Genomic DNA, 11592 nt, shown 5'->3' on the forward strand with positions numbered 1-11592 from the left:
AAAGGAGAAGTTAGTTGCATTGCTCTCTAAATTCTTGAGTTGAGAACTGCCTGAGAGTCATAAGTACCTTAAAATATCCTCAAGATGCTCTACGTTCTTGGAAAATCCTCAAACACCCTTGAGCACCCTGTGAACTACTAATAAAACTCATGTGGCTTGGAAGCTACCTGCAGGAATCTTACTACGTTAACTTCCTCCCAAATTAGTCGTGGTAAACCAGAGAATGCTCACCTAGACAGACTAGATTATGCAGTGTTCACAAACCCTAAATTCTTAGTGGCTCACATAATGAAAGTGTATTTCTTCCTACTTAAGCACAGTGTGCTGAGATTTGGGGTAATTGTTTGCAGTGGCAATCCAGGAATGTTGGGTTCTTCTGTCTGTGGCCGCTCTCTCCTGACTTGCTTCTACAATCACCACAACAGGGGACCACTGGAGCAATTTGTTCTAGCAATCACTCGTTTTGGTCTGGAAGTGATTATTTTTCACTTCTTCACATAAGCGACCAGCCAGCCAGAAGTAGCCAGTTGCCCTGCTGCAAATCCTAGGAGTTGCAGTGGGGCAACTGCAAGGAGTAGGAGTGTGGGACAACGGGTCCACCCACGGGCGCAGCAGAAGAGGAAGTCACATATACTTAGAAAGCTCGACCGTGTTGCCACTGATTTGACCTAAAACCAATTTCGAAATCCTTCTATGGAACAAGGGAAATAGATTTTTCCCCCTCTGTATGATATAAATTTCATGAGAACGGAGAATGTTTGAACTTTTTCCTAATTCCCCACATAATTAGAAATATTAATAATCCTAATTATGTGGGGAATTATATTGTCTACTTGCCATTTTGCATAGTGTCTACTTGCCATTTCATATCTAAAAATTAATCTCTGTAAGTGTGGCTGTATAATCAGAAAATAACAATATAATAAGTATAAAAGAAAATTTATGAAAACAGTAGAGACAAGAATAGCTTTATTCCAATCATAAAACACTTTATTTTGGGTAAGGGGAATTATCCCTTGCCTATCAGGCTGGTACTAGTGACTGCTCAAGTGTTCTGGAGCTGCTTTTCTTCTGGTGAAGATTGACTTCTTTTGTCTCTTTCTCTCTTGAAAGAAGATGTTCCTCACTGAGGCTGCTGTTTTACAGGATCAAGATCAGAGGTTCATACTCTGGGAAAAATCTTCTTTCCAACACTTGCCCATATGAATACATAAGCCATGAACTTGACCTTTTTACCCATCATTTGCGGGACTAAATTGTATCAGTACATAAAATACTACATTCTAAATTGTAAAAAACATATACAGAGTGAGATATAAATAAGGTTATACTTAAGAGCTCTGTGTAACAGTGATTCTAGAGTATAAAAATTACTGAAAGATGTATGGCTCTTCAGGAAAACACCTTTCTTGGGCTCATGAAATATATTTTTCCATTGAACTTTGTAATGGTTGATCAATTTTTTCTGCAGTTGAACCAGCTATTAGCTTTCAGGAGAGTCAAAATTCTCTTTGTTTTAGGATCAAATTTGTATTGTCTTGTTCCATGAAAGAAATAGAAGAATCCTAGAAATAAAACAAAAGAGACTTACTACATTATACAAGTAGTTTCTAGGTTTAACTTGAATTCTTGAGAAACCAATTCACTTGTTAGCACAAATATTTTTGGCATTTGCTGATCCAGCTAAGAAAATGGTTACTATTACCAGGGCAACAAAACGGAGGAAATACATATGTAGTCACTTACCATCTTTCTTGAAAACAGCATCAATTTTGTGGCCAATTCCAGGGAAGTCATGTGCTATCATTTTGGGATAACCTGCATCCATGGATTGTTTATATTCATCATACCTGGTCAGAAAAGAATTAGAAGTGTCATAATTTTTTGCTAAATATGTAGATTTTTCAAAATCATTACAGAAAACATGCCATCAGGAATTTAACCAAAACTTTTAATTCTGTAGATCACTTGTAAAATGGAGAGTAGATGAGTTGAGGTAGAATGTTGGGTAGGCTAAAAGTTTTATAGGGTCCCTCTGAAATCCAACATCTAATTTTCTAGTGGATTCCACACTATGTTCTATTAAGGTGAAATGCTATGAAAGCTAAGTTCCTTTTGGCTGAAGTAGCTCTGTTAAAATGAATGCCCTCATTTTTGCATCTTTTAAAAATTCAGCCCCATATGTTCCCTGGATTCCCAGCTCAGGCATTGTGTGCCGATAAGTGGTCAATAGACTAAATGGATGATAGACTGGCTCCAGCCATTTTGAAATGGTTCAATCTAAAACTTTCTAGGGAGAAAGAACAGGTGCCCTAACATTGTCTGCACTTGGTCTTTACCTCCAGTATTTGTTAGCAACAAAGAAGTATGTTTTTCCAGTATCTTCCTCAGAAACAGCGGCATCAATATGCTTCACAGTTTTGGGGAAGCCAAAGGATTTGTAGATGTCCTTGGGGTATCCAGGTAGTACATTCTGCCCCTGAACAGCCCAGTACTTATTGCCTGCAAATCAAGAAACAGTGGATGAAAATACTTGCCCAGGGTTCCAGTAGATGAATAAGCAGATTTCCAGCTAAGTTCTTAGTTTTACATCCGAGAGCAGTGCCCTGGGTGCAGATTAGAACCATCTAGTGAGATTTTTGAAAATACCGACACCAGGATCCTATCCTAGACCAATTAGAGGAGTCTAGTTTTTGAAGCTTCCTAGGTGATTCTAATCTGCAGAAAGCTTTAAGAATGACTGGTTTATAGCTGAGGGTCCCAAAGCCAGATGTTCAAATGACCAAAGAATTTGTCATGCCACCTCAGTGATATAAACCTTACCTCTCCAGGTTGCCCATGGACTGTGGATGTTTGAACCAATGATATCCCAAAGGGCAGAGCGTTATAATAACTTACAACCTGTAATGACTTGCAACCCTGGATGCAAATCACTGTATTTGACTAGAACACACTTCAAGTACTTGGATTAATGCTGTATCCAAATGTTTATACTCAGTAAGCCCCTCATCACGTAAGGCTGCTCTTATATCCTAAAGCCAGGATTGCTCTTCTTGCACAAATATGCTTATTTACCCGTTATGAAAAAGGAATTTGAAACTTTGTATATCTAAAGTCCTATTTAATTTAATGATTTAAAGACTAGAAATCCTATTTCCAAGTGTTTTGCTCATGTGAACTGCATTCAATTCTGCGTCTTGAGCGTGTGTGTGGCTGAGTCAAGCATCCTGTCTGTACTATGCCAGACACATATTGGCAAAAGTCCCTGTTTTTGGCATAGTGTCTTCAAAGCCAGGGGCTGGACATTGGATTGTGTTTCGTTCTGATAGAATCAAAAAAGCTTGTTCCATTCAATTCACAGTAATTCAGGACTTCTCATACTTTTATGTGCATGTGTGAATTGCCTGGGAAACTTGACAAAATTTAGATGCTGTTAAAGAAGGTCTGGAGTGGGACCTGAGATTCTATATTGGTAACAGACCACCCGGTGATGCCAATGCCACCAGTCTGATGACCACAGCCTGACAGCAAGGCTGCCCAGTGGGGGCCTCTCCCACTCCCCCACTCTTAAGAGGGTGGTTTATATTAAGATAAAGTCTAGGAAACCACACAAACAAAATTTTTCTGTTCCATCCTCTGTTGTATTAGGCCAAGTCTCAAATTTTACTCCTAAGTACCTCCTGGAATATGGTGGAGGGTTTAAATACATAAATAGTTTGCACAGAAAAATACTTTCGTGAGTCTAGATTCATAAATAGGCCAGAAGACTTCTATCTCCAGTCATGTGCTTTTTATTCAAAATAACTCAGAAATATACTATGTAATTTTTAGTGAGGCTGATGGATTTTCATTAATTTGGTTGGTGAGACTGTTGGATTTTCAAAAGTCTCTGGACAGAATGTAGCTAGTACCCTTATATCTCAGTCCAAAAGTGGATGAAAAATTAATTCATAGAAACAGTGAAAAATAATCAGAAGCATTACCTTTGAAAAACCGGACTTCATCTCTATCGGCAACTTCATAAGCAGCTTCAAGTCCAGTTGGCAGTTGTGGCCAGAAAACAGAAACGAAATTGAGCTCAACTTCCGGGTAGAAGGGATTTGTGCGCATGTAGAACCTGATTGGAACAAAAGAAAAAAAGGTTGAGCTCTGGCTGACATCCAACTCCTTCTTGTTGCTGGCACTAGTGGTTTGCTGGTAAATCTTTAACATCCAGCTCCCCGATGGGGGTGGGAGGACAGGGAAAGTCCTGGTTTGTAGCATTTGCTTATTTTCCTCAGTTAAAATATTCCTATTCTGGCAGGTTCCAAGAGTGACAGAAGAACACCATTATATAGTATACAAATAAAATAGGCGTAAATAACCTCGAGAATATAAATAAATAGTAACGTGTACTAGAAATAATTACAGAGTGATGAATTTCGATTACTTTTATTACTTTTGGTTTTAATATAATTTTGTTTACAGAATTTAATTTTTAATAATGGCTGTGCTTCACAACCAACTTGCAGAATTCTTCAAAATTTAACAGCTGGTTTTAGAGAGCCTTTAGGGGCCAGCTATAGCACATTACTGCCCGGAACACAACACTAATATCCTACGTGTAGTGACTATTCGCAACACACCAGGCCCATGACACACCAGGCCATTACATCAGACCTTATCACAAAAACCCTACAAAAGAGTATTACTCCCATGTCAGGGAGGGGAGAAGTTGAGGTCAGGGAGACTAAGGGAGGTGCCTAAGGCCACTCAGCTGTTAAAAGGCAAAGGTTCATCTTAAACTCAGCTCTGGCAGGCACACCCTTTGTTGTCCTTTGGTCAATAGTACTTATACAAAGTTGATTCTCACGTTCACAGGGACAGCATAGGTGCAGCATAGACTGTCATGGGGCTGACAGAAGAGTGTTGGGGATCCAGGCAGCAGGGAAGACTATGGCCTTGGTGGTCATAAACCTGACTTCTAGTCCCAGTCCTGCCCCTGCCTGGCTGTGAGACCTTGGGCAAGTCAGTTACTATCTCTAGCCTTCCATGACTTGGTGACATTTAAATGACCTCAGTGTCCTTTCAGTTCCTGCAAGTCCTCAAATTGGTCCTGTTCCTTGGAATAATCCCTCAAATACTTGCTCTGATAGGTGTGTCCTGCTACCTTGAGAGCTGTCCTTTAAAACCTTGCGTTTCCTTAACATGTCCCAGTATTGAGCTACCCCCTGTATGGTTTACACGCGACCTTCTCTTTTACATGCAAAACTAATAAAGAGAGAATGGAAAGCATTAGGAGCCAATGCCTTGAATTTGGGGATAGATATGACCACAAAAGTAGTAAACAGTGCCAACAACTCTACAAGAAGAAAGGCTGGAGAGAACGAGCCTTTTAGAACACCCCTACTTTCTATGTGCTGGTCTTTCTGTAGACTGCGTCATTCACAAAAGAGCATATTATTATTTTGCCTGGTTCTTTAGGACCACTGTCACACAAAGAGCAGGCCTGTTCCTTGGATGTGAGTGTACCTCAAACTTTTTGAGTCCATATGCATAGAAGGAGCTCTAGGATCCTCCTCTGAGGACACCCCATTGTGGCTGCAAATATCTTCCTGAGAAGGGGGGGTGGGTTCATGAACTCCTAGGGACTCTCCCAGCATTGGCTCCTTTAATTCTCATTGTTGGGCCTCCAACAGGTAACAGAGACCTTTCATGATGACAAGATTTGGGAGAGCCATCTTTTTTCCAAATGCAGAATTGACAATTAAAAGGTGGCTATGCAACCCTTGTTGGCATGATGGTTTTGTGAAAAGAACTGAGTTCTCTTGATAAAGTCCTAACATTCTTACTATCATAAAGAGGGACATAATGAAAAGAATCCTAAGGCAGGGGACAGAAGACAGTAACTGCTCTGTCACCAATAAGCTCTGAGACCAAAATGTCTCTATCCTTCTCTCTGCCTTACTTTACTGATCTGTAAGTGGGATTATATTTATTGATTTTTCTACTTTAATGATATTTTTCAGAGAATCAAATGATCTAACACCTGTGGGAAATCAAAATTGTTACAAGTACGATACATTGTACAAACACAAGCGATTGCTACCACATACTTACAGACGTGAACAAATGTAAGATAAATAACACGTGAAGAATAATAGTGGCCCATAGTAGTGAACATTATTATTATTGTTACAAATGCAGAACACATAGAAGAACTGCGATGTCTTACCTGTCTTTAAAGAACATCACTTCTCCCCGAATCGTAGTTATAGCATCAAAGGTTAGCTTACTATCACACACTTGTGGAGTTTGTGGGCCTATTGGCTGGTTGGGATTCTGGGACGGTCCTAAACAAAATAAAAGACCTGGAGTTAGTTTTGCCTAGTATTGGAAAACTGAACAAACAATGAAAAGCAGCTTCTTAAGGGATATAGCTAATGGTCGATTTCTTTTTTCTTTTTTTTTTTTGAGACAGAGTCTTGATTTGTTGCCCAGGTTAGAGTGAGTGCCATGGCATCAGCCTAGCTCACAGCAACCTCAAACTCCTGGGCTCAAGCAATCCTACTGCCTCAGCCTCCCCAGTAGGTAGGACTACAGCATGCACCACCATGCCCAGCTAATTTTTTCTATCTATATTAGGTGGCCAATTAATTTCTTTCTATTTTTAGTAGAGACGGGGTCTCGCTCTTTCTCAGGCTGGTTTCAAACTCCTGACCTCGACCAATCTGCCTGCCTCGGCCTCCCAGAGTGCTAGGATTACAGGCGTGAGCCACCGCACCCAGCTAATGGTCGATTTCTTTGGGATAGACTTAAAGACCTGTAGGCCATAGCTTTTTCTTTATACTCACCATATATGGCTTGGATGCCATCAATGTCATCCTGAGCTAGCTGAACATCACCACTGAATGCATAGGTGGGGTACATCAAAGCCCCAATATCAGTAGAATGAGAGAGTCCAAGGGAATGCCCCAATTCATGAGCCGCAACACGATACAAGTTGTAATCTAAAAGGAGCAATAAATTCACTTGTAATTATTTGAAAAATATTCACACTTGAGGCATTTAGTTAAGGAGTAATACACAACTCTACAAGGACTAATGCTTACAATTTGTCAGTGGCTTTTCGAAATATACATATTAATATAACTTTTTGCAAAGGCGGGACACATGCATTTATTAATAATGAAGAACCATGTTAAAGCCTAAACTCTATCATTGCACTGATACAATTAAAAGACAAACTCAGCTGACTCTAGCACAGATTAGTAAATCTTGTTAATGATTAGATGGCACATATTTCACAGAGAAGGAATAAATTTCTATTAACACTTAATATTTTTTCTTATGTATAAAACTGATAAATGCTTACAGCTGGAAAATTTTGAAAGCACAGAAAGCTGCCCCCCCCCCCAATTTCCACATAAGCTTGCTGCTACTGTTAAATTTTGCTGTGTCCTTCTAATAAAAAAGATTCAGTGTATATGCCCACAAGTAAAACATTAAGGTTTTCGACATTTTCATAACAGAAAATTTAAAGTGGTCTGGCCGTCACCACTAAGATGTTGCACTAGCAGAAAGAACCTCTTTTATACTTTTCTAAATGTATCGTTATTTTCTGAGTGGCAACAGAAAAATGCATACTTATATGAATACATTCTTTCAGCTACATCAACCAATATTACAATGAGCCACAAAGAGGTGGGAGAATTGAGAGATGCAAAACTGGTTGACTTACTTCTGAAATTGTTGGTCCACTGTTCGTCTTCATCAAAATGAGCATCCCCTCCAATACCTGGGCCTGGCTGAAAAGCATGAGCGAGGTTTCCTCCAGGTCCATCAAAGGGAGAATTATCCCGATGATCTGCAAGAAACAATTCAACCAATGTCCCTCTTGGTTCTTATTCAACCTAACCCAGGAGGGCAAGCATTGGCTTTGTGAGAAGGCCAATAGACTTCCATCGAATGTGACGTAGTTTCCTATTTCCTCAGGCCCATAAAATCAACACGCCTCTTAAACGAGGAATTCCAGCTACAAAGCTGAAGAGCTTTAGGGGCAAGGTAAAGTTAAGGTGAGAATAATTTCATGCTACAGGGAGAGCTTACCTCCCCTGACGAAGGATATCATGATGTCTGCTTGGCCCTCAAAGACTCTGGTGAATGTCAGGGGTGAGGCATTACTCCAGAGTTGAAAGGCTTTCTCAATGGCATGGTCCACATCTGCCCTTGACAGATCTGGTGTGTAATTTTCAATCCTTAGAATGAAAGGAAATAGAGACTCATCAGACTTTCTTTCCCTTTTTTTTTTTTTTTTTTTTTTTTTGAGATAGGATCTCGCTTTGTTGCCAGGCTAGAGTGAGTGCCATGGCATCAGCCTAGTTCACAGCAACCTCAGACTCTTGGGCTCAAGCAATCCTACTGCCTCAGCCCCCTGAGTAGCTGGTACTACAGGTGTGCACCACAATGCCCGGCTAATTTTTTCTATATATTTTTTTAGTTGTCCAGCTAATTTCTTTCTACTTTTTTTTTAGTAGAGATTGGGTCTCGCTCTTGCTCAAGCTGGTTTCGAACTCCTGACCTCGAGCAATCTGCCCATCTTGGCCTCCCAGAGTGCTAGGATTACAGGCGTGAGCCACCAGGCCCAGCCCAGACTTTATTTCTTACCGCTGCAATGGGAAATAGCCTTCTCACTCTGGTGCTCAGTCTGCTTACCTGTAGGTCAGATGTGTTTTCTCCCAACGAGGGTTCCCCTGAGTGAGGACAAACCGTGCCACATCCGGCACCCCACACCTGGGCTGCTTCATCACCTTCAGGGTCTCAGTGTCTGGCTTCCCAGTCACCTTCAGCCCAAAGAATTCCTGCATTTGCTTCAATTTTTCAACCACGGGACCACTGTTTCTCTTCTTTTCAATTTGCTTCCCATCATTCTTCAGGTCATAGTAGTTTTCCAGGTATTTCTGTTAAAAGATAAAATTACTGAAACACTGGATAGGAAATCTTTCTCATTTTTTAAAAAATTAATAACAATGAGGTTTTCCGCGAAAACAGAGAAACTACTTTTAAAGCTTATGTTTAGATTTCATGATTCTTATAGTGCTTATCATTAGTGGAAACGATGCAATTTCAGAGTAGAAATGTCCCTACCATTAGTTACTACGAAGTCAGAACTTCATAGCAGAGCAGGATTGGCAGAGCGATATTTGCATAGTGTTGCAAATCTACAATTTGTAGAGCGAGACTTGCATACTGTTCCTTCAATTCCCTCTCACCTCCAAATGGAAGAGAAGAATCTATGCATGGCTAGATACATTTGTTGGGAGGGTGCTGTTCCTGACAAAATAAATTCTCTTTGCAAGAAATCCATCCTTAAATAAACTCCATTATTCTATCGTGGACAAATACAAAATGAAAGACATGCATCACAGGCACATGTAATGCGGCATTTACCTGGACTATCTCCACATCTTGCTCTTGGGTTTCTGGAGCCACTGGGAGGCCATGAGACCCCAGGCTCCAGAGTAGGAGCAACAGCAGAGAAAATCTGGGCATGCTGGTCTTTGTCTTCTTTCTCAGGGCAAGACAACTGATAGCACCCACCTCTCTGCTGGTCCAATATCTCAGCTGGGAAGCTTCCTCTTTATATAGGGAGTACTTGCCCTTCCAGAAAGCTGCAGGCTGTCTGAGTCATGTTTTATAATATCCTCCTGATTAGCAATGCATTGCCTGAGCAATCATCAGAAACGGTGACTCCGAGCAGATTATTTGGGTTTGATTGGTGTTGCAATCTCATGATTAATGTCAAACAGGATGTGTGTGTGAAGGAGACACGCTCCACCATGTAAACAGTTGTTTTCCCCAATTCATTTCGATCCTGTTTGAGAAGGGCCCTTGTTACACACACAGGTTGCAGAGTACTCCATGGCTTTTTTGAAAATTGGATTTTGCTGCCTGATTCTGCTGGTTGTAAAGTGCTCCAGGTTTCTGCACATACTTTGCTCCCAGGGCAGAGAGTAGAGTTACTAGAGAACAGCCATGGGGGAGGTGTCCCATGGCTGTTCAGCACCTGCAGTGACTGAAGCTCAGCTCCTCAACCACTCTGTGGTGTCTCTCTGGAATTCTGGCCTTTGTTAAGCCAACTGGTATACTATGGCAATAGCACCATGGTTTCCCTTGATCTTTATTCAGGATTTGAGAGCCTTGCCTCAGGAGACCACTCATCCACGGGTAGGGTGTGACATGACTCCCTGCTCTGTGTAGACCTTCCCCTTCAGCACCATGGAACAAACAGGATCCTTCTCTGAAACCTCTCAGAGTGTACCAGGTGAGCAACAGACCCAGTGTGACTCTGGGGTCTTAGTTTTATACGTCCTTCTTCCCCTCAATGTGAGCACATATTTGCTACTTGGGGCTCGGCAGCATTTATTAACTCTTTCATCTATGCACTCGTTCATGTAGTTATGCATTCATTCATTCAAAAAATATTATTTAGCATCTCCTGCACATTAAGGTAAATACACGGCCATGCACTGAAAGATGTACATTCATGTATTTATGTTCCACATAAAATTGTCTCAGGTACCACCAGGGCCTTCCCTGCCACTCTTGGGGAGAGAAACGGATCTATCTCTGTGTCTTCCGTCTCCTTGTGCCCCACCCTCCTTCCTTGGAAGTGTTTACCTGAGATATGAAGTTGAGAAACATTGGCCTGTGTTATTCCCCTTCAGCACCCATGGTGTCCCTCACCATTCCCACAGTGTCAGGTCTGCTTTCTCGGAACTTTTCTCACCTCACGGGTTACTGTTTTCCTTGCCATGCCAAGACAATGTCTTATTCATCAGTTATTCTTCAATATATCTTGGATTGATTTGAAAGAACTCATTTCCTCTCTAATCATTTAACCACAACTTCCTCATCTAAATAGAATAATACATGAGTTCAAGATGGTAAGAGGAACTGGGAGAATTCTCACGAAAATGAAGTCCCCTTCTCACGGACGTTGTACGGAGACCGAAGAACATTTGCAATGGAAGTGACTCCAGCACAGGCAGCAAAAACAGCAAAAGGGGCTCTTTATATTAGAGTTTGTTTTAAAAGTCAAGGGTTGGCAGACACACTCCAACTGCTGGGGAATCCGGTCAGTGTGAGGAGGTTACCCCCTGGCTCCACTGAGGCCTGGGAAGCCAGGGTCGCTAGGTTAACTCGGGAGAACAGCGTTGTGACCATCTGGGATTGGGCAATAAACTGCATAAGCTGTCACCCTAGAAGAGGCTCATAAAATGTCCCAACTGGCAAGAGTCTGCATATCCTACTATTTAGAAGTTTTCAAACTTTTGTAAACTACAGTATCCTTTGCTTAAACAAAATCCCTTTTGGAAAACCGATTTGCAAACCAGATAAAAGCAGAGGTTCTCTGATGGAAGTCGGAAATGGGGCCTCAGAGTCCCCCCACACACACACACACATGACACCCACGTTGTCCTGCCCTTGCTAGCAAAGTCCACCATTTTCTCCAGGTCTCAGTCCAGAGCTATTACCCTAAACACTCACAGTGTTTCATTACATGTCAGGGTTGCTGAAGTGGATTGGAAACTGGTTGCATAGAAAAGCTTT

The 11592-nt window shown here is 41.3% G+C and overlaps 1 protein-coding gene across 1 annotated transcript; it reads right to left on the reverse strand.

Moving 5' to 3' along the window:
- Window positions 1–968: 968 nt before the first annotated feature.
- On the reverse strand, window positions 969–9614 carry MMP1 (matrix metallopeptidase 1). Its single transcript, XM_012770516.2, has 10 exons — window positions 9430–9614; window positions 8695–8939; window positions 8089–8237; window positions 7721–7846; window positions 6834–6989; window positions 6215–6332; window positions 3984–4117; window positions 2340–2502; window positions 1747–1850; window positions 969–1565 (listed from the first exon to the last, which is right to left on the reverse strand). The coding sequence occupies exons 1-10, from the start codon at window positions 9529–9531 to the stop codon at window positions 1456–1458; spliced, it is 1407 nt and encodes a 468-aa protein (XP_012625970.1). The 5' UTR covers window positions 9532–9614; the 3' UTR covers window positions 969–1455.
- Window positions 9615–11592: the final 1978 nt, after the last annotated feature.

This window comes from Microcebus murinus, chromosome 4 (assembly GCF_040939455.1).
Source record: "Microcebus murinus isolate Inina chromosome 4, M.murinus_Inina_mat1.0, whole genome shotgun sequence".
In the NCBI taxonomy this organism is placed as follows: domain Eukaryota; kingdom Metazoa; phylum Chordata; class Mammalia; order Primates; family Cheirogaleidae; genus Microcebus; species Microcebus murinus.